This window comes from Channa argus, chromosome 18 (genome assembly GCF_033026475.1).
Source record: "Channa argus isolate prfri chromosome 18, Channa argus male v1.0, whole genome shotgun sequence".
Classification (NCBI taxonomy): Eukaryota; Metazoa; Chordata; class Actinopteri; order Anabantiformes; family Channidae; genus Channa; species Channa argus.
Window position 1 is genome coordinate 18,149,666 of NC_090214.1, and position 23,846 is coordinate 18,173,511.

At 38.3% G+C, this 23,846-nt stretch overlaps 3 protein-coding genes across 3 annotated transcripts in view; 2 read left to right on the top strand and 1 right to left on the bottom strand.

Annotated features, from left to right (window-relative positions):
- Window positions 1-4,894, top strand: part of npr2 (natriuretic peptide receptor 2) — a 51,280-nt gene extending 46,386 nt beyond the window's left edge. The window contains exons 20-22 of the mRNA XM_067483422.1: window positions 1,521-1,619; window positions 3,273-3,364; window positions 4,322-4,894. Coding sequence (XP_067339523.1) covers window positions 1,521-1,619; window positions 3,273-3,364; window positions 4,322-4,384 — 254 coding nt within the window. The 3' untranslated portion in view covers window positions 4,385-4,894. The remainder of the gene's footprint in view (window positions 1-1,520; window positions 1,620-3,272; window positions 3,365-4,321) is intronic.
- Window positions 4,895-7,419: 2,525 nt separating this feature from the next.
- On the bottom strand, window positions 7,420-15,036 carry spag8 (sperm associated antigen 8). The gene is made up of 6 exons (XM_067483424.1): window positions 14,882-15,036; window positions 12,464-12,623; window positions 12,231-12,276; window positions 11,001-11,115; window positions 10,760-10,822; window positions 7,420-10,260 (listed from the first exon to the last, which is right to left on the bottom strand). Exons 1-6 carry the CDS (start codon window positions 14,948-14,950, stop codon window positions 10,153-10,155), a joined length of 561 nt encoding a protein of 186 aa, XP_067339525.1. The 5' UTR covers window positions 14,951-15,036; the 3' UTR covers window positions 7,420-10,152.
- A 6,699-nt stretch (window positions 15,037-21,735) lies between these two features.
- pmchl (pro-melanin-concentrating hormone, like) lies at window positions 21,736-22,137 on the top strand. The gene has a single exon (XM_067484854.1). It carries the CDS (start codon window positions 21,736-21,738, stop codon window positions 22,135-22,137), a length of 402 nt encoding a protein of 133 aa, XP_067340955.1.
- The last annotated feature ends 1,709 nt before the right edge of the window (window positions 22,138-23,846 follow it).

A 23,846-nucleotide genomic window follows, 5' to 3' on the forward strand; every position in this document is an offset into this window, starting at 1 on the left:
TTCACAAGGATCTGTAAATCCACTTAGAACAAACTGTACAGCTTTGCTCGTCCATACTTGCTGCCATTTTTGAGGCCACTTTTGTGCCGTTACAGTACTTTGCATTGATGGAACTATTTGTCTCACTTTAGGACACAAAGAGGACTATGTCATTATGTCTTAAAGTATGTCCATCAGCAATTGATTAGCTCCTAGTGGGAAAACAGTTGGTAATAAGCCCAACATCGACCTTTTTAAATAGAAGAAACTGAACATGCAGACAGTTACTGAGAGGCCCAAGCCTAATGCTACAAACCCCATTGCCAGGGCCTTTTGTAAAAATCTGTTAAATATTCTTTATTTATTTAACAAAAGTGCAAAAGAAATGTTTTTATGACCAACTTCAATGTATTTAATCGATTTCAAAGTAGAATATTTGCCATTATTGGACTCTCCTCTTTATGATGTACTATTATTACATATTTGATATATGGCTTCCACCTCACATGATTGAGTTTTAGGTTGCATTTCTACACACAGCAGCATACTGTCTTAAGTGACAAGTCTTTCAAAGAACTCCTGAGCCCATGTGGCAATGGTCATCACAGTAGTACGACAAATTTTCATGTAACACCACTTTAGAGTTTGAGGATCACTCACAGTTACCAGTGGTATCCGCCCTTAGCATTTGCAAACTGAGATTTCCGAGACTCTTTAAATCTTTTCACAATATCGTGTACTGTAGACAGTGAAAGATGTAATTTAGACGTAAGTTCTCTGTCTCATTTCAGATAAATCCTAATTAGAGCACATGTGCTGTAACAACCATTGCTGTTAAATAATGTGCCTGTTAAAAACATTAAGTGTAGACTAAAAAGACTAAAAGTTGTCATATTTAGAGTCTGATTTCTTATCATCTTCATCGAAACATAATCAATCAGGTCACATTGTTAAACAATTGTAGATGCTTATCTCTACAGTACAATTGTCCATAAAAGCCTATGATTGTATTGATACAGTCATTTATCTTATTTTAACAAAATAATTCTCAACACTCAATGTTCAGCTACTACTACATATGTATATGCTTTTTAAAATATATGCCGAAAACAAAAGTCCCAGCACTGTTCTGTTTATACTGAAAGGGTTTATAATGGTTTATTAATTACTAAAAACTAAATACATTCCAAGTAGGACAGCTGTGATTTCTAACTTCCCACTTCTAGGAAGGCACCGCTGTGCCAAGTAGACATAAGCAGTCAGATATCTCTGCAGCGTGTTGGATGTAATTTACAAGAGGCTTGTGACAATATTTAGACTGTATCAGCTCATGACAGCACAGTTTATAGTCTTATTAAAACACTTGACACGTAACAGAACCTACTAGCATGTGTAGGCTGGTACTTAGCATTGTCAGAGTCATTTAAAGCATTCTGAGCACATTTTGACTTCCTTCACACCTCTGTCACCCTATTTAAAAACATTCCACATATTACGTTTTCCGCTGTAAAATTTCACTATATTTAGCTTGTGTGTTATAGGTCCAGTCTGTGCCGGTGTGGTTGGTTTGAAAATGCCCAGATACTGTTTGTTTGGCGATACTGTCAACACAGCGTCTCGCATGGAGTCCAACGGAGAGGGTGAGTGTCACTGGGAAATGTTTTGGTTTTATTTCTTTTTTATTTTAATTAAGGACTTCTGGGCTTTTCTGTACTGCAAACACACACACACACACACTATGGAAAGAGGGGTGTCATAAAGTTACTGTATCTGACAGAACAATCTAAGATTTGGGGTTAAAAAAAAGAGCAAAAGAGGGGGCTGTAGCTCAGTTGGTAAAGGCAGTTGTCCACTGACCACAGGGTGAGTGGTTCGATCCCCGGCCCTGGCTATATATCGAAGTGTCCCTGGGCAAGACACTGAACCCCTAACAGCCCATTCCCCTCCCCAGCTGTGGCGTGCTGGTCCAAGCCCGGTAGAAATTGGGGAGGGTTGCGTCAGGAAGGGCATCCGGCGTAAGAACTGTGCCAAATCAACATGCGGACAATGATCCACTGTGGCGGATAAGCAGAAAGGACCAATCAATCAAACATTTAAAAAAGAGCCTGTACTAATTGACAATCTGCTGTACATAATAGTTCCTAATAGCTTCTACTGTATGTGAGGCATTTTTCACTCAGAAGCTGCCTCCTCATCTTCAGCATCTTCAGATGTGTTAAAATAGTGCACAAGTGTGTAGTTGTATAATTATGTTAATAAATAAGCTCATAATAAACTGTGTGTGGTTGTGAGTTTGAAGGAACTTGTCGCCCAGTGCAACAGTGTGGCTCACTGATTTTTTTTTAAATAGTTTTTGACCAACAATGCAGCTCTGCTCAAAGTAATAATAATTTATTTCACACACACAATATTAGATTGCTTTGTTCGTGGTCTCTGGTCTTGTCAGCGGATTTGTTGGCAATAAGAAAAATACTGAATGCTTCCAGGCTTAGTCTTTTTTTTTCTCTCTCGGAGTGACGGTAATATTCTTTCAGTCAGAAAGAAGAGATTATAACTTTATAATTACCTGGATATACTAATACTATAAGTCAAAGTATTAGTCCATTTTACTGTTGCTCCCAAGATAACAAATGAGTATCCAAATAATTTAAAAATAAGCACCTATTGAACTGTTCATTAGATCTCACAATCGTATATGTGCGCTGTGATTTTGTGTTTACTGACATTTTAAGAGATACAACAGTATCTGCCTATTCCTCAGTACGATTATGATCTCTTCGTTGAATATAAGACGTATCGACATTTTGACTTTATTACTTTCTATACTGTTGTTTCTGTTCTTAACTGCCAGTGACAGGAACTAGTGTTATGAGACTGTGGTTGGATATTTTGCGAGCGGATCATCAAATGTATTGATTAACTACTGGGGTGCTTCCTGTATTGTGCCTCCACTGGTAAATAATTGATAGCACTTACAGCTGAGGGCCCTTAGCCAGCGATAAACTGTGCAGCCTGAAGCTTCCCAGGCAGGGTTCATGTATCACATATCTGCATTGTGTGCATTAATTGCACCAAACAATACAGATTTTCTTCACTGTTAGCATTTCAGCTGCTGATGTCTGACAGGGTTGACTGCTGAATGCTTGTGTCACTCCTCAGTTACGTGGTCTACTGTATGTCCCCAAGCCTGGGATAAAGCAGCGCAGTGGTAATTCAAATACTGTCAGAGCTGTCATGTTTCAATCAGCTTGAAAATGCTTAGCCTTGTCTGTTGCTCTTGATGTGTCATGCAGCCTTGAAAATCCATGTATCCTCCGCCACCAAAGAAGTGCTGGATGAGTTTGGTTACTTTGACCTCCAGTTACGAGGAGATGTGGAAATGAAGGTAAGAACGCTTCCTCTGTTAACAAAGGCTGTTCTAGCATGGTAACGATGAGAAAATGTCTATATGAACGAGTCACTTTACCACCAACTTTCAACAAACATACACAAAATTCTGCATGAGGGTTGGAAAAATTAGAAACTGTTGGTACACTTTTCTACATTTCTACTACATTTCTGACTTGTTACACAAATTGTCCAAACATATCACTGAGCTTAAAATGTTACTTGATTTGAACTATGCTTTGAAACAATTTTTTAACTTTTGTTTTAGTTACTGCGTCAGGGATTGGTTATGGTTGTAAAAAATATTAATTTGTCTGTGATTATACTCTATTAATAATCCTATTGATGGTTTAGTCTGTAACATCAAGGCTGTACCTTCCATTGAGGAGATTCTGTCATTACCTGGGTGCAAATTTGAAATTTTACACGTAACTACGGATATTTATGGCTCCATCCAAAGCTGAAAACTAAGTACATTAACTCAAGAACTGTTTTCTGAGTAAAGGTTCTGGCAGAATTAGGACCACAGAGGTCCAATAGTCCTGGCTGTGGCACATTCTAAAATGACATGCCACAGTCCACAGTGATGAGTTTTTTCCTGTTTTGTTTTCCAGTCTAAAACTCAAATCCTCATATTTGATCAGCTGGAATTTTCTGTTAATCAACTCACCCAGTCACTTCATTAATTAATCATTTTACCACATATTTAAATCTTTTAGACAAACAAGGATTTTACTAACAATAGCTACAAGTTTTTAACATTTTTAACTACAATATGGTTAATAATGCTCTAATAATACTGCATTTTTGCAGAATAGTAAAGGTGTATGTAGGTGTATGTACTACAGTAATTGTCAGGGTCACCCTCAAACAACAGTAGCCTAATAGAGGATATTACCCCCACCCCCAATATCATCTCAATTGATGAGCCTATTGATCTGTGTGTTTTTTCCAGGGCAAAGGCAAAATGAGAACGTACTGGCTTCTTGGGGAGAAGACTGACGTGTATGTTATCTGAGAGGCCTGTTGATAATGTGGCAGCAGTGGGGGAGACAACAGCACAAGCTGCAGTGGCCGAGCCACTACTTTATTTGTTCTAGAATAAGTCCTTATTGGTAATTTCCATGCAGAGGAAAAGTGAGTGACACTACATAAAACAACAAAGTTCCAGGTATATTTAATACCTGCATTCTGTAACTGCAAAAAAGAAAAAGAAAAAAAAAAGTAAAGATTTATAAAAATGTAAAATTTGTTTTTTGTATGAAGAACTTTTCTGTCCTGAGAGTGAGTACTTTTCATGGAATAATTCTTATTTTTTGTGCTTTTTATATTAAGATTTGTATAATGTGTTTAGAAGTCAATTATGTATTAATATTTCCTTGAAACATCTGTTGTAGTTTGGAGGCACAACATTACAATCAATCACTGCAGGGGGTCATCAGCCATGTTACACCATACAGAATAATTTGTATATATGTATATCCAAGATACTGTAAGATATTTTGTTCAATAAACGGAGTAAAACACATTTTTTTTATATGTGTGGTTACTGATATTTTTACTTTTAACTTTAAATTCCCACACAGTTCTTGTGCACTTTCTGGAAGTATCTGGGCCATGTCCTCCTGACAATACTTGCCCAAATGTCTTCATCCAAGTTTAACCCAGAAAGAATTTATAAATGACCTTGTGCTGTCCCCCTCAAACACTGGACATAGACTTGCATATTTCAATGACAGAAAGTGTTAACAGAGCTAATGCACAAGTGTAGCAGCAGAGGGCCAGTCTGCTTCGGAGTGCCACTGAGATTGAACAGTGGCTGATGGCATTCCACTTCTGTTTCAGCACCATGTGGCAATTCCCTAGTGGCACGCCACTTTCATCTTCTATTTTTGTATTGTACTAAATATGGACTTTGTATTTACTGCTTCAGGTTTATACTTCTTGTTGTTTTACATTTCTCAATACTACAGACCTAATATATTATTATCATTTAAATATAACAAATGTGTCTTAGAAGATCACAAAGCAATGTCTGCGCAGCCTAATTAACTTCAACCAGCTGCAGACAGATAAGGGAAGAATTTGAGAAAGTAAGTCAGTAGCAGGCAGCTGTATGTTTGTCGTAATGACAACACCGCTCATTAGATGCTCATTATCAGTTGTGGAACAGGAACGTGTGTGTGTGTGTGTGTGTGTGTGTGTGTGTGTTTGTGTCTTTTCATCTCTGCAGGACAACATCTTCCCCTCCTGGACGGCTGTAATTACCGCTCACTTTTTGACAGTGTCGTACTGTTAGCGCCACAGTGAGCAGAGGGAAGGTCTTTGCTGAATCCCATGCTGACCTGCTAACTTCTCCCAACTGACGAGGCTGTTTGTCATCCTGTTGTTATTTTCTAGCTTTTCAAACAGCACAGACCTTGTACAGCCCATCAAGAAAACTACAAAAAAAAAAAAACTGTTAAGTAGTAGTTAATTAGTCAAATAATTTCCAACATCAAATCAAATACCATTTCAAACGGTCTGATGATTGTATGTCTCTTCCTGTAGGTGATGAGCAAGAACAGGGAAAATCTAGTAAAAGAGTAACAACTGTGTGACTAACACTCTTTGGCCAGTGTTAATTGAAATATCTTGCGTGTTGATTTATTCATTGCTGTATTTATTTATTTTATTAAAGTGTTTTAAAAGCTGGATATATATTGTGACATTAGGATTGAGATGCAGCTTGTCCCACTAAAACAATTAAATCAAAGAGCTTCATTTCTTTCTGAAAAATAAATCCTGGTAAAACCAAGGTCACTTACTGCTGTTGTAATGGTATTTCACAATCCCTAAAGACTCTACTATCATCTTCGAATATTTTTGTCAGGCTTCAAACCGACTTCTTAGACTGAAGTAAACTGATTTTGCTGATTTGAACATTTTTGTGATCATGTTGTACAGCTTAATATTATGCACTGTGCTACTGGAATTAACTGCAACATACATTTAAACACCCACTCCTCTGACAGACTAACATTTACTAGCTTAAATTTCTAATATTTCTATCTTTCTAATATTTCTTCACAACATTCAGCTTATAAGGATATTATTGCTTAAATACAGCTTTTTGATATCTATTATACTTTTTAAGATTTTTATACTTTTAAAAATCAACAACGTAATCAATTACATCACAATGACATCACATAATTGCTTTCGATGTTTTTAGGGCTAACTGGCTTTGAATTTTGCCTAACAAGTAATAAGGAAGCGACATTTGGGTTTCAGCAATTTCAGCAAGAACAGTCCTGCGCCAAAGCATTCATAGTGCATTTTGTCTTTGAAAAGGTTTTTCTAGTTATAAGTTTTAATTAATGTTGGTGTGTACATGTTGTTACAATCATATCATGTATATGTAATTGTTGTTCCAAGCAAATGAGATCTTGTTCTCAAAAAGGTTTCCTAACCTTTGGATTTAGTTCAAATTGTACAAGAGCAAGGACAATGCTCATTTCTGGGTACTGTGTTTCTTTATTTTACGACACAGGGTCACAACTTTTATTTGTGTTATCGACAAAATGCTTGAGCAGATTTCTGATGATTTTGCTGTTAACAGGAACCAGATTGCAGAAGCTGCAAATGTAGTCAAAACCTTCAGGATTTTTAAAAATGTCACCAGGTAATTATTTTTAGGAAAATGGAGTGCTTGGCTTTTTCACTAGAATGTAACAGTAATATGAGACACAAATGAACTATAGTTATTTCCTCACACTGGATTATATTGTCATTTATAGTAAATGCTGTTGAACCATTGTATGTGAGCCTGATATCTACAAAATGGTTTAAATTTAGATTAGGGAAATATACAAAATGCACATGGAAATACATACATGCATTTAGCTTCCCCTTTACATTTTATTTCAGGGTTACTTTTGCCCAAAAGGCTGAAATGATACACAAGCATAAACAACTGAGAGACACAACTGAAATTAAGAGAAGAAACAAAAATGGAATTTGCTGTATCTCATTTCATTTCAAATGTTAACTACAAATCACTCTGAGGCCTTGTGTCACAGGCAAATTGGTTTTCCTGTATCATCCCAGGAGATAATGAAATGTTAGGAGAGAAAAGCTGCATAAATATAAGCTAAAATTACTTGTCACCATAGCTACCGCCTACTAATCCCTGCTGAAAGCTCAGCAAGGATCAGCAGTGCTTGGAATTCTCCTCTGATTGACAGAAAACATATGTAAATATATAGCATTTGTTGAGTAATTCCCAACAATGTATCTTGCTAGCTGTGGGCCTGTTTTGTAAAGGGGCAGAAATACTATGTGCTATTTTCTGAGTCCTGATGAGTTTCCTTGTTGTTTTGTTCAAGGACAATAGCAAGATATTTACCCAGTGTGGGAGTAAAGTGTAGGTTTTTGTTGCTGAGCACCATTTGATTACAATAATTAGAAGTGGCATGAGCTGCAGAGAAATGATACAAAAGATAAATTCAGCCAGTAAACAAATCAAGCATCCTGGTAAAGCACATATAGCATAAGGAAACAGTGAAAGAAAAAAAACAGTCCAGCTAAACAGAGGTCTATACGCTGCTAGTTTTCTTTAATTGAATTCCACCATTTAACAGATTTTCTTGCCATGTTGCACAATTCTGTTTAGCCAAACGTATCTCACAGCACTTTTTATATATGATTCTAGATGTGTTACAAGTCTATGTCTACATAAGTTGAGATGCTGTGTGTGTGTGTGTGTGTGTGTGTGTGTGTGTGTGTGTGTGTGTGTGGAGTTACCGTAGAAGTAACCATACCGAGAGTAGTTACATGTGGGACCTATGGGTACTTCGTAACACCGAAACAACTAGTCAGCACCAGGCCCTGACATGATCCAAGCCTACTGGTTAAAGAAACTAACCCTTAATTTCATGAGCACTTGGCAGCACAAATGAACAAACTAAGCCACCCTAAATGGATAATTGAAGTCCGGATCCTAAAAGACATCCAAAAGGGAGCAGTCCCATCCAACTACCGCTGAATAACATGGCGCTGCACCACATGGAGCTCCTGTCAGGCACCATAGAGGCTGAGCCCATAAAAGAATCAGTAGGAATAACAAAGGAAGAAAGCACCAGCTACTGGTAGATAAAGCTACTGGTCACTCAAGACTGCAAGACCAGACATGCCAACCTGTGCATTGCTTGGATTGGCTACAAGAACGACTATGACTCAGTGCCTGACAAATGGATGCTGGAATGTTTGGAACTGTACAAGTTCAACAGGACTCTAAGAGCCTTAATTGAGAACCCAATGGGGAAATGGAAAACAACCTTGGAGGCCAACTTCAAGCCAATTGCACAAGTCAACATCAAATGCAGCATATACCAAGGAGATGCTCTGTCCCAGCTGCTGTTCTGCATAGGCCTGAACCCCCTCAGCCAGATCACCACAAAGAGGGGTTATGGATATCGTCTACGGAATGGAGCGATCATCAGCCACCCTCCTACATGGATGACATCAATCTGTATGCCAGGAGTGAACGACACATCGACTCACTGATCCATACACCCAGGACATGAGAATGTAATTCGGAGTGTGGTCTGATGGTGGAAAGGAGAGGAAAGCAGTCCGAACTGAATGGATTTTACTACCAAAAGAGAAGATAGCAGATGTTGAGGATATCTACAAGTACCTTGGGATCCAACAGGCAAATGGTAACCATGAAGAGGCAAAGAGTAAGGCAAGTCCTGAAAAGTCAGCTAAAAGGGATGAAAAAAGTGGGGGCAATTAACTCCTACGCCCTCCCGATCATCAGGTACACCGCTGGCATAATAAGCTGCCAAAAGAGGAGATAGCAGCGACTGACAACAAGCCAAGGAAGCTCCTTACTATGCATGGAGGGTTTCACCCCAAATCCAGCATCCTGAGACTGTACACTAAGCGCAAGGAAGGAGGCTGAGGATTAGTGAGTGTCAGAGCCGAAACCCAGGATGAAACAACCAAGATCCATGAATACATCAGGAAGAAGTCAAACTAGGACACACCTCCAAAGGTGGTGGAGAATGACAGTGCTAAGATCCTGTGCGACGTCCAGATACAGAGAGACAAACTGGTAATGGCCAACCCGACACAGTAGTTGCAAAATTTAAAAACCAGAACTGAAAAGCTGAAATAAAAAAAAAAATTATTCAAACTGCATATCCGTTCATATGTCAAATTTGTCACCCATATTATTTCTGCTACTCACTGGAATCTGATCATATCTCCTATAATTGAAGCAAATATATTAGGTCTGTATCGTGTGTTGGTGTTAAAGCATTGCGTCAGCACTGTACAGAATTACACACAGTGTGGACAATAAATGATAATTTGTAGGAAATCAAAGATGGAGGGACTTTGCATATCCATACAACAGAAACCTGTTAATATGTTTTATTAAGTTCAGAAGTAGTTGGTTTAGCAGATTTAAAGTCCAAATGTCAGTGTACTCTTATCTGGGTTTTGTCAACATTACTTCAGCTGCATGTCTGCTATTGATTTATGTGTTTTTCCAGGCTGTAATATGGTAATAAACAGTCTTTATTTATTAATGAACATTCTTATACGCATATTCAGTGGGAACATCTCAAGCTGAAATGCTGCTTAGCCAACGACTTCAGTGCTCTACAGAAACTCATGGAATTTTTTTCAAATTTAACAATAGAGAATCAGCAGGTGTGACTGTTGTTGAAAATAACAAGTGAATCGCCACTTAATTCTATCCAGTAATAAAGCTATGTTATACTCTGACATACTGTCTCAGTTATCAAGAGGGAGCTCGGTTTCATCCAGCCGCTCACTTATGGGTTTGCTGAACTGGGTTGACTTCCTGAAAATGGCTTTCAGGGTTGGTATGGCAGTCACACCCTGTGACACAAAACAGCACAAGAGTAATATTAAAATACATTCCATCACTTTCTGAGTTTGAATGTACAAGTCTCGTGTTCAGTAAGTGAGGCAAATACCTAATATTCTGACACAAACTATTAAAGACAAACATACAGCTCAGAGCACTGAGGGAAAATGGGGCAAAGAGCTCTGAATTCAGAGTCTATAATCATCTTCTTCTTGACCTTGGTGGATAAGTGCAACTCTTCTGAGCTGCTGCTGCTGTCGTTGCTTTCACTTCAGATATGTCATACGATGCCATTAGTAACTGGTATTTTTCAAGGAAAAAAACAACAGCACACTTGCTCTGAGGCCACAAATAAGTGTACGACATCAAACTGAAAATGCCTGATTAAAAATTATTTGTATACTCTATCTCTCAAAATTATCCCTACAATTTTTAGTAGTAGTTTTAATATTAACACAAACGAGCAAAACATAACATGACATTGTTAAAAGGGTGAACAATCTGATATACCTGTATTCGCTGGTAGTTTTCGCTCCAAAATGTGACTGCCTCGTCACTTTTATAGTCATGGACCTTGATGAGACACCATAAACAAGGTAAATGACACTGTGGGTCTGATTTTTCTTCTGCTTCTTTATCTGAAGCAGTGTTATTCACAATATTTTATAACCACTACAAGGTTAAAATATAAAGATTATTTGCCTTACTGTCAATAAAAGAATACAAAATATAGTACTGTACATATACATACTTGTGTTGTTTCAGGGGTATGAGGCACAAATCCTTCCACAGAGAAATCCTTCTGGGTTGTAGTGCAGAAATCAGTCTTGGGAGTTGGTGGATTCAGTTCAGCATGAATCTTTTCACTGTAAAAACAGAAAATATATCAGTATTTGTAAGTGTTAGAATACAAAGGGAAGGAAACTACTAACCACCTTATTACAATTAGTGTATCTTTGTGAATTGCTGTCTTAAAGAAAACGTGAAAACAACTTTCATCATTCATCAGAAATATTAACAGCGGGTAACCATCATCAGAAACAGATGTCTCTTCAGGTGATGATCATGTAAGAATATCAGGTCATTACTAAGCGTGTGCTTCCTTGATTCCTCCCGTTTTGCATCATTTACTTCCTACTGAGTTAGAGGGATAAATGCCACATTTAACACTTTTTGTTCTGATCATAACGACAAACAGCTAAATATGAAAAACCATTCACACCAGGAAACAAAGAAAACAACGATTAAATTGTGTAAAGGTGTAAGTAAAGGTGTACGTTTTCTAGCCCTAACAGATACATGGACACTACCAGAAGAGAAAGACAGATGCCCCTTAGTGTGCAGTCTGTTCATTCCCCAAATATCCCCAAATCTTAAGTACAAAGAGATGTATGGGTAAACCAGTGACAGGTCAAATAGGACTTTAAACACTAGCAATTTCAGAAATCACATAACTTAGCAAATACTTGCAAAGTTAAGTGATTAAACACAACAACTGATCAGCCTTAAAAAACCCTCTGAGCTCTTTGCTGGACAGAAACTTAGAATGAATCAAGCAGAGTTGATGTATACCGAACTTATAAAGTCCAGGAAATCTAGTGCGTGGCTCAAGACTGAGTGATGAGACACTGTCTGTCTACAACTAGACAAATAGTTCTCATCGAAGACATGATGCTTTGTACTCTTTATGGACTGTTAACTTGAGTGGAATGTTAATAACCACATCTGTGGTGACAGACTTTATATAGTGCATAAGGATGACTGGGCTCCATGTAAAATAACATCATAAAATCTGATTTAAAAGGCATTAAAGCTGAGATTTTAACAGCAAAACAGACCCAGACGTGTAAATATTACATCACTTAGCTTCAACATGTTCTCCCTAAGTCAGAGCCAGGCACTGTTCTCTGTTTCCATAAACAAACCATTTCCAACTGTAATTTATTTGCCATCAAAAAGACTTTATTCTTAGTTGATTTACCTTATCATCTGAGCAATATGTTTTTCCAAAAGTTCGCCTCTAATGCCTGAATAATGGAAAAAAAAAAATGAAAAGATGAGAACTGAACATGCACTACCATTCAATAAATGGTAAAAGGCAAATAAAATATGTCACATCAGCAATCAGTTTTATATTTGTCAAGTCTGTATGTACACAGGTTACAGAGACATTAAATACTGTAGTTTCTTACTGGGACTTTCAAAGACACATACCACACAGCCTCACCCCTGGAATCTTAGGAGGTATATAATCTGCTTTTACTGTGGTGACAGTTTCCATTTTACACTGCTGGTCCATGCTCAGAATACCTCTGTGTCCATGTCTCTGGGTCTGTATTTGCATCTCTTCCTTGTCAAGAGCTCCCACAGCCCGCTGAACAAACAGACATAGAGTTTATAAGAAAATATTGCAAACACCTTTTTTCTTCTTCTTTTGGCTTTATTATAGATAAATGCAGTGAAGTGCAAAATGTATGTATACATGTAAGCTGGGGTATGATGTGCAGCCAGGCTGAGGACAGTACACTTATGTTGTATGTGCCTTAACCATTCAGCTATAGGGGTGATACAACATGTTACAAAAATGTGGGATTGTCTGCAGAACTAAAATAGATGGGTTTTTTGTTACCGTCTATAAGCACCTAAAGACACAAAAGATTATATACCTTATATGAACATGTGTCAGCATTAATAGTAAGCTGACAACCAGATAGTAACTCTTTTCAGACAAACAAGTGTTTTAGTGTAGTGTGAGGACACACACAAACACACACACGAACACGCACACACACACCATACTAATGGATCTGTCAAAAGAAACAAAAAAAACCTTGGATGTTGGTATTAAACACAGTATTTGACTTGCCAAACACAGGTGTAGCTAAAAAAGCATTAATCATGGCTGAATTGTCTAAATAGGAAAGTCTGAGTGTCCTTCTCCAGCATATTTGCACACTTACAGTGCATAAAGATATATTCCCAGTGCTTAACTTTTTCCACATTTTATTATGGTACAGCCTTATTCCAAAATAAATTAGATTAATTATTTCCTCAAAATTCTACAAACAATATGACAACGTGAAAGAAGTTTGTTTGAAAGCTTTGGAAGTTTATAATAAAAAAAACATTTACATCTACATAAGTATTCTCAGCAATGGTGCATCCTGTTTCCACTGATCATCCTTGAGATGTTTCTACAACTTGATTGAAGTCTCTCTGTGGAAAAGTCATTTGATTGAACATGATTTGGAAAAGCATACACCTGTTGGATATAACAGAGCATGTCAGAGCACAAGCCAGGCCATGAAGTCCAAAGAATTATCTGTAGACCTCAGAGACAGGATTATATCAAGGCACAGATCTGGGCAAGGGTACAGAAAATGTCTTGCAGCATTGAAGGTCCCAATGAGCACAGTGACCTCCATCATCTGTAAATGGAGGAAGTTTGGAACCACCAAGACTCTTCCTACAGCTGGCCGGCCTTATGTCTAGAGGAAACCAGGCACCACTCACCACCTGGCCAATACCATCCCTACACTAAAGCATGGTGGTGGCAGCATCACGCTGTGGGGATGTTTTCAGCGGCAGGAACTGGGAGACTAGTCAGGATCGATGGAAAGATAAATGGAGCAATGTACAGAGACATACTTGATAAAAACCTGTTCCAGAGCGCTCTGGACCTCAGACTGGGTCGACGGTTCATCTTTCAACAGGACAACGACCCTAAGCACACAGCCAAGATAACAACTCGCCACAGGACAACTCTGAATGTTCTTGAGTGGCGCAGCTAGAGCCCAGACTTAAACCCAATTTAACATCTCTAGAGATCTGAAAATCATCAACACTCCCCATCAAACCTGATGGAGCTTCACCAAAGTATTAAGAAAAAGCTGTGAATACTTATGTACATGTGATTTTTTTCGGTAGTAAGTAAGTAATTTGCGAAGATTTCAAACAAACTTCTTTCACATTGTAATTATGGGGTATTGTTTGTAGAACTGTAAGGAAAATAATGAATTTAATTCATTTCAAAAAAAGGCTCTAACATAGCAAAAATATGGAAAGGTTAAGTGTTTGGAATACTTTCTGGATGCCTTTGTCCTTGTCTGGATGTCCTTTTGTAGAAGCACACATCTACATGACAAGTCACAGGAAAATTGTAACTTGTGATAGATGTAACAAAAAACAATAGGACAAAAACAGGTGGAACAAATGTGGTTCTTACAGTAACAATGAGCCAGGCCAGTGAGAGCCTGAGAGGCAGCTCAGGTGGTCAAGCTCAAGATGCTTCAGTGGTCAATTTTTTATGTTTGTTTGTTTGCCAGTTCTTGTGAAGCAAAAGTGTGAAAAAGTCTATATCCTCCTGAGACCCAGCCTATTCATTTATGTCCTCTATTGTGGACATGGTTTATAATCTACAACTTTAAATTATAGCTGCAGAACAGAGCACAACATTGACACTAAAGCTAGCAATCATTTTAGCCTGATGCTAGTAGCTTAGCGTTAGCTAAAACGAAGTTCGCATATACTGGCTACAGCTTTTACTAAGAGTTTTATATTTGCAGTTATTCTCTCTTTACCACGTAACCTTGAGAGAGGTTTGACTGCTATTATAATTGAGTGTTCACTCACCTCTTCTACCCAGTTGTGAAACAGACATTTTCCAACTTTATTTTCCTGAGTGTCTGGCTCTGCGGCCATTGTGACAACAACATACAAAACCTCTATCTAAAACTCACGGAATGACTTGAGGAGACCGACTGCAACTCTAGTTAACTTCATATCCACTGTCCTACAAGCGGGCAGGATAGGATGTCACTTAGCAACAAGACTCAGTTGACGGAAGTGTCACTATGCCAACGCCACCTTATATAAAGCTGATCAACAACTTAGCTTAAAACACTGTTAAAAAGAAAGAGAATATGGAAGGAAGATCTGTTTACATTTTGATTGCCTGGTTAAAAGTTTCCTTTCAAAGTCACTATTAAAAAAAAACCTTTAACAAACCTAACAGCAACATAATATACTGCTTTTTCATTAAGGTGTTGCTCTTACTCTTTGCAACGTTACCCCCACACTCCTTAAAGCACTAAACCCAACTAACTTATGGCTTCTCTAAAACACAAATGCCTTGACAAATCTTACAGATAGATAGCCTATTGTTGCAAAACTATAAACAAAAATCTAGCCTATTGTTTTGTAGCCTAAAGCATTATGGAATTTAAAGCACACACGTCTCAAACGAATATGTAATGTAACAGAGTAGTGTTCAACCTTATTTGTGGCTTTTACATGTACATGTCCATTGCCACAAAAGAGTCTGCCAAATAACTAAATGTACATAATGTTATTCTTATAATTTTATACTTTGTCACTAATATTTTGTTATTGCAGTTTTTCCTTATTATTACTAAAAATTATTGGCAATATTGTCAATATTTATATTTTTCTAAATTTGAAACTGGCCATATGTGAAATATCACCTACATTTTTTTAAAGCATAGCTATTGTACCACTAATTAACTATAACAATGCACAGCTACAAGAAAACAGAGCTTTCATCTATAAATCTTTATTTTATCATTTGGCAGATTCAGTGAACAGCGCTGGGTTTTACTGTTTTGTTTTCCCTTCACCTGCAATCTAAAGCATCTGTCTAACCTCCCCTCACATTCTCACTATGTCCTGCAATTCTCTTATTAAACAGTGAAGGTGAAAGTAATTTTCTGCTAAACCAAAGTAAGACACATACATTTGGGGGAAAAAATTCACTTTGAGAATTTATTTACTTGCACAGTAACCTTGGTGAATCAATTGTTGATTGAGAATCACATTTATTCATATCAGTGCAAAACCTACTAAATTTAACACCCATGGCTTGTTACCATGGATATGAGACACAGAAACAAACCACTGAGTCTTTTGCTGAGAAACAGCAGAGGAGTTTTGCTGTCAGACAGCCAGGGTGTCTGGAATCGTCTACCACCTCAGCATGTAGCAGTCAGAAACCTAATCAATGTTTTATAAACACTAGGCTGTCGAACCGTGCCTCACACAAATAGATGTCCACCCATTATTTTGTAGTGATGTTTAATTGTGCTGGCTGGAAATCCCACATGTATTCTAGTATGTGCTGCAGTAATATTGCTCGTGGAGGGCTGAGGCAGTCAACAAAAGCACTGTATGTACTGCTGTGGACCAAACAAAACAATTATTTTTTTCAATTTCTCCAAGCACACAGTAGATAAAAAGCAACATACAAAAGCATCCGATTCCCACATACATACAAAAAAAACATGGGTCAAAGTATATTGTCAAACAAATTATCATACCAAAACTGGCTCTTCACTTGAGGCTCCTTTTTATCTTTAGGAATTTAGATGATGTCATGTGGAGGAGCTCTGGAAAAGCAGGTTGACCACGACTAATACCTTCAAACTAAGAGTAACAAGATAACATGATCCAAACTGCAAGTGTCCTCAACATAATGTCATTTGGAATCATTTTTCAGCTAGAAGTAGAGAAAAATATGGGGAACATTAATGGCATTTACGTGCATGTATTAGTCAAGCTAAGCCCAATGGGGGCGGCTGAGTTGGTAAAGGCAGTCGTCCACAGACCGCAGGGTCAGTGGTTTGATCCCTGGTCACGGCTATATGTCGAAGTGTCCCTGGGCAAGACACTGAACCCCCAACAGCCCATTCCCTCCCTAGCTGTGCAGTACCGGTCCAAGCCCGGTAGGAATTGGGGAGGGTTGCGTCAGGAAGGGCATCCGGTGTAAAAAACTGTACAAAATCATGTGGACAATGATCTGCTGTGGTGACCCTGAGCTCAGGGGATGAGGACAAAATAAGGCAAAACAAAATAAAATAAAAAAGTCAAGCTAGACCCAAAAGAAGTTCAAAATCCTTTTGAAATCCATCCTTTAATATTGCCATGTTGGCTTTTCTAACCTGCTGATTTTTAGGAATAATAAGGAAAAACTGTGCAATAACAGTATCTTTGCAGGTACAATATTCGTTGGTCATAAAGCAAAGACAAAAAGAGTGCCTAAGGAATAATCAAACAAATTTATGACCATTAGATTCAAGAGGTTAAAGACCTGTGTCTTAATCAAATCTGATGGCAATCTATGAAATAGGTTGTGAGACATTTTAAGTAGTAAACATGGTAAACATTTTCCACTTGTGCTATGGTAGCACAAGTGGAAAAGCACAGTGGCCATCACAATTGTCAAAAGTCTCAAATAGGATATGAACCTGCTGGTAGCAGCAGATAGAAATTTAAGGGATCACCATGCAGTGTCATTAGGATTCATCCTCGGGGCACCATGGAGGGCTGTGTTGAACCAAGAGTCCAACACTCCTGTCTCTAGAGTCAGGCTGCTAACATGGCTAAAAAAAAGGACAGATAGGTTTTCTGAAATTAATTTTAAAGCCATTAATATTTCAGGATTTGACATACTAACAGACTTTGCCAGACCGCTTGAGAGTTTCTTCAGCCATAAATTAAAAGTTGGCACTTGGCACAGTTTTTCTTTTCCCACTGAGTTGGTATAACTTTTTTACATAGAGGGCAACTGAGATCGATTAGAAAGTGACTAAGATATAAGAAATTGGAAAAAGGGTTTTACACACACACAAAAAAATGTGCACATCACATATGATTTTCCAGAATGTGTATAAAATCATTTCACAGATAGAATTTCAGCTACTCTGATTTTCAAGACCAGTTTTGTTGGAGCGTGATTGAGAGAAGGTCTTTTCGGTAATAATAAGCCAGCAGCTGTCACCGTATTTTGTGTCTAAGGGGTTTTTCCACCCATAGCTCACCAGGAAGTAATAGAAAGAAGTCTCTCAGGTGAAATAACGAGTATGTCTCTAACTTTCAAAAATAAGGGCTTTGTAACTCTAACACACAGAAAACAGTACAGCGAGCCCTTGTCATGGTTTATTCCCAGCACAAATACATGCAGTAAAGCATCCCAAAAGCTCATATTCCTTAAACTTAGAGCAACATTCCCTTGAAGTCTTATGTGTGGTAACCAAGACAAGTTTGAGCTGGACTCAGATCAGATCCTCCAAAGCTCATCCATATAGTTTATTATACTGTCTGAGAAATGTTCTGTGATTTTCTCTCTCTTCTTCTCTTAACCAACTCACAGAGCATCAATTTTTCTATTTTTGTACTGCTTTGTAATTACATGTTGACTGACTATCTCCATGACTACCAGCATCTGTGCAGATACACTGATGAGAAATGGATCTGTTAGGTTTGTGTTCACTTGTAATCCCTGCCTGTGTATCTTCTCACATCTTCAATGAGCGCCTTTTTAGGAGATGTCACTTTGTGTGAGAATGTTAGTCTTTGTGTCTTATTCAGGTCACCTTGAGGCTCCAGATCCAAGATCTGCTTTCTTCTCCTTAAATGGAGATCATGGACTTTGATCTTTCCCTGTAGTCACATCATGACCCCCATGGAGACTAACACAGACCCATTATCAGTATGAGCCTCTAACTAAAAGCAGTGTTTGCCTTTCATCTTAGACTTCCTCTTATTGTGTTTGGTGTTTTGTTTTATGCCATCAATATCATCTTCAGTATATGGATAGACAAGACATGGTCACTCAGTGAATTCCTGGAATTTCAGTTTCAGCACAAACACATGGCAGCACCGAGTGTTGGAGAGGACAGTGCAGTGCTATATGATTTCGTTATTTATTAGCGCCACTAATTAGTGTTTTTATATTACCAATGACCAAACGCTTATTTATTTCCACTACATATGAATCGCATTTTAGTTCTAACTGGTCAGTATTGAGTCTGGAAGCAGTAATGAAAACTTTTAGGCTGTTTTAGCTTATTGTTTTGATTTATTAAATGGTACACATCATATATCAGGGTTAGGTCCTTGCAAGGTGGTTAAGGTAGTTATTTGTCCCAAGTCCATTTAAAGTGAATATTGTTAATTTCTAACCTCTACTCCAGTAAAAGCAAACATGCAGAAATGCTAGTAAAATATTATTGAAAGATGTTACCCTGTGTTAGCCCATAGGATCCTATCTGACATTTATTTAGCAGGTACTTTCCAACTCTCCCTTGGTGTAAAAACTGAAATGCTTATTTTAGAACATCCACTGAATTTAAACCAGAACTTCCAGTTCCTATAAAAGAAGTCTTCTGTGTGCATGTTTTGGTACAAAAGTCCTTAACCTGTCTGGGAGCAAACGAAAACTGAGATTTCAATTGGTCAGACCTTGGAATGGACAGGCAAAGCCAAGTGTATAGGAATTTCAACAACATAATTTAATTTGTGCATGTTAATACATTCACACTCACATGTCCTGTGTTTTCCTAGCTGGAATAACAGTTGAGTCTGTGCTGTCTGGCGTGCTGCTCAGTATTGTAATAAAGAGAAGGGTGTTAAGTGAGAGCCACTGTCCCACTTCAGCACACAGTCGGGACTCCCTCCTTATGCTTCCTTTAAAGTCCTGGGCACAGGCCTGTGGTTTTGGTTGGCGACCATCAGCTGATCAACATATCTCAGCTTCTTGGTTTTAAAAGTCCTCTTTATTCCCCATCATCTTCTTTTTGCTTTTGACAAGGTGTAGGACAGACAGACACCTTCACACCCGAGGGCAAACATGAAAAGTATTTCCTGCATCCTTCTTAGTTTTCCAGGAATGTGGAACGCGTGGAAACAGAGTGTCTAATGATATGTGGAAAAGGTTGGCAATAAAAATGTTTGATAAAGATGCAGAAATGCGATAAACTGCAATGGACACGTCGTGTAGCTGTTGTTCACGAGCCACATAGCAACCATGAAAACACAAATCAGCTCAGACTCAAAGATTTCTAATCTGCTTTGTCATCTTTATATCAATTTGCACCACCCAGAGTAAATCAGTATGTACTGTCTTGCCAGCACTAAAGTTTATCATAACTCACCGTTAAGACTGTACTGTAAAAGAAATACCAGAGAGCAGAGCTCACATTTCGTCTCCTACCAGCAGCCAGTGGTGGTTTCCTTTACCAGTGACCATGACCATGAATAATAAACTATTCTGGATATGTTTGAGATGAGAGATTATATTATATTTTTTATTAATCTTGTTTCTTGCAGGCTTACCACATAGATTAAAAGTGTTGAAATTATTGTCTTTAGGGATAAAACAACATTTTTCCTTCTTTCCTGTATTTCATAGATCCATATACAATTTTCCTTCAAATCCTTTGACACGTTCATTAACATGTACAGAATAGGAAGAGCTCCACCCTTTCATATAAAACCTACGGTATGAAGACAAAAGATTAAACCATCTGCCATTAGAAAACCACAGAAGGTCTTTCAGCCTTTAATAAAAATAGGGTGTAGAAAATTCTCAAATACCAGACATTTTAGAACCACAGATGTGGCTTTCAAAACAAAATTGTCCTCAGCACTTCCCATCTGTACTGCCCTGCTGCACGTTACAAATATTAAAATAGCCTTAACAATTTATGAGTCCAAATCCTATGTCTAGGCATCAAAGTTTTGTAATGTACTGCAAATCATGTCAGTAAAATATCTAATCCATTCTCTGTTAAACTATACTGCCCAGTGGTGTTAAAGCTAATAAGCTTTTAGTGTTCACAAGCTTGTTATTCACTGCCACAACTCCGAGCATCTAAAATGGAGAACAGAACTCTTATTCTGAAACTTTCCAGATCACAAATTTAAGTGTCAACATTTTCGATCTGAGTCACGTGTCAACTTAATAAATTACTAATTTCTCATAGAGCCTATGCAGGCACAGGTGTGCAGCTACTGCAGAACCCATCTGTTAACTAGGATTGTAATGATGCAGTCCAGCAAGAGATCACATCAGCTTCCACTTCAGGCCGTTAGTAGCAGATCGACGGAAGAGGCTGTTCCTACAGTACCTTTATTTCATCTTAGTCAAGTCAACAAGGATGTGTGGCACAAACAAACACTTCAGGAATAATTTTTCCTTTTTGTGCACTAATCCAGAGTTAAATCCCTTATTAAACATTGTTGCAACAGTGACTCAAATGTACAGATTTCATCACGGAGTACATGGCATCACAATGGACTTCATGGGTGGGTAATTCATCTTTGTTATTTTAAAGGGCAGTATTTTGGGATTAATGTTTCCTTGGTGTCACCTGTTCAAAGACTTCCCACTGTTTCATTGTCAAGAGTCTAATATCAGCCACCATGTTGAGGATGATTTTAATTAACTTTGCAGCAAAACAACACACTTGAGCACTGCAAGAGTTCTACCCAACTGTCGAGGCTTGTGGCTAATTTCCTGAGCACAACAGGAGAAGCTATCATGAAAAACAATTCAGCGTGACCAGTCCAGTGTGTCCAAAATGGTATAAAAGGCCCTGATACCATCGCAAAGTCAAAGAAGCACGGCTAGAGCTCTGGAAAGAAATCTGTCCACGAAGCCACTGGCTTACAATACCCAAAGGATCGCCACCATGAAGACCGTGTCCCTCATCTTTGCTGCAGCTCTTTTTTTCAAGTGTTATACTCTGTCTCTGGCATTACCCATGGGCAAGACTGAAGATGGCTCCTTGGAGCAGGATACTTTTGCCTCACTGCTGAGCGATGAAGTGACAGAAAACAGTCTTGACGACGCAGATCTGGCAGCTCTGGGCAAAGCAAGGGGATCAAGGGTAATTGTTGTTGGTGATCCAAGCCTGTTGAAGGAACTACGGGTGCTGTATAATGGACTGTCCCTCTACAAGCGGAGAGCTGATGACAACAGCCAGGTCATCGAGCACAAAGATGTGGGCCACGACCTGAGCATCCCAATCCTGAGGAGGGACACCATGAGGTGCATGGTTGGACGGGTGTACCGACCATGTTGGGAAGTCTAGGACAGACAACTACCAATTTCTTTCCTGCCTCAAACTCAGTTGCAAGATAATTCAAAAACATATCTCCATGTTGACGTGATTGCAGATCTCTGAATAAAAAATCATTGAATACAGCACTATGTCTTGTGCATCTTTTATGTGTTGTCGTCTCCCAAAGCTGAGCTGGTAAAGGTTAAAGTTTTACATTAACATCTTTTGATATTGTATGGCATAGAAGTGCAGTGGGTTAGTTCTGTTAATGAGAGAGACTGGAAGATGGCCGGTGGAAAGGTGGATGGAAGACACGGAGTAAAATTGTATTCTTTTCTCCAATTAGTCACGTGATTATAAGGCTTAAAATGCACTAAAGCAGGGTTATTTTAAAAATGCAGTAGCTGTTATTGTTTGCTGTAAAAGTACAGATTGTAGATTGGGTTTATTTGAAGTTATAGATCTGGTTAAACAAAAACACCAGTATTGAAGGGAGTAGCTCAGATAACCTCTGTGACTCTAAGACTCTATGACTATCAGCATATCCTCTTTTTTCTAAAATTACAACAGATTTCAACATAATAGTTTTTTTACATCAGGTCCTGGTCCACACTGGTAAATAGCTGCTGTTTTATCTGTCTTGGTGGCTTCCTGCCTGCAGAATGAAGCCAAGCTCTTTGGGAGATACAATACAGGACAGGAGCTCAGCTTCCACAAGAACTCAAGTGTGCATGCATCACAATAATGCTAGAGCATTAAGCTAAGTGATTTCCTGAGCTTTGCAGATGTGCCCTCAACTAGCAGAGTCAGTATTCTAAAATAAATTGGCTTTTCAATCAATCAGGATAGGAATCGAGCTTCCTGGTGGTTGATAAACATTAATTACAGATGGTTTGGCTCATTATAGGTGCTGTGGCATCTGTCTCACTAATCCACTGATTTAAACACCAAGCCCACAATGTGATTCATTTTTTAGCAAAGTATTCATGTGTTAATTTTTTTTCATAGACATTTATTTTCTATTAGCAGGGCATCTGAAAAAAAAACAAAAAAAAAACGTGCTGTGGCTTCAATTTGGGTAAAAATCCTTGGAAATCATTCCGTTTCTAGGTATTTCATTCATTACATCATTAATTCTGACACAGAATGGAGCCCTGTCGTGGTTTTGACAAATAATGCCTGCAATTTTCTCTTTTTCTGTGTCATCAGAGAAAAAAGTTTGAACCGTAAGATTCAGCAAAATATAATGATCTGGCAGTTCATACGTGTTCACAGTGTGAATTAATTCAATGTGTGTGCAGTCATGTGTATGTGTGGTCCAGTTGTCACTTTTGAATACCTGCAGCACCTTTTCTGCCAGGAATAAACGAGCAGTGGAAGTGCTTCCTGGCAGGGAAGATGCTGGCATGGAAAAAAGGCGCATTTGCTGTTTAATTGTTGTGGGTCAGTCAAAGTAGCTCAGCCACAACTGCAGCAAATTCCTCCCCAAAACCAGAGTGAGGCAGTGAGTCAGCAGAAAGGAGGATGGGTTTCTGGGAATATCTGCACCTTTTTGGGTATATGGGAGTAAGTTTTTGGTTGGAAAAACACTTAGGCTGAAGACAGTGCTATCCAGCATGTGAAAAATATAATGCTTACTCTGACAAAATGACTCATAGACCACAGTTTGGAAAACTGTGGTATTTTGTAATTTATAATTGACTATTTATTGCCTTATTTGACAACTTGAGAACAGTTTC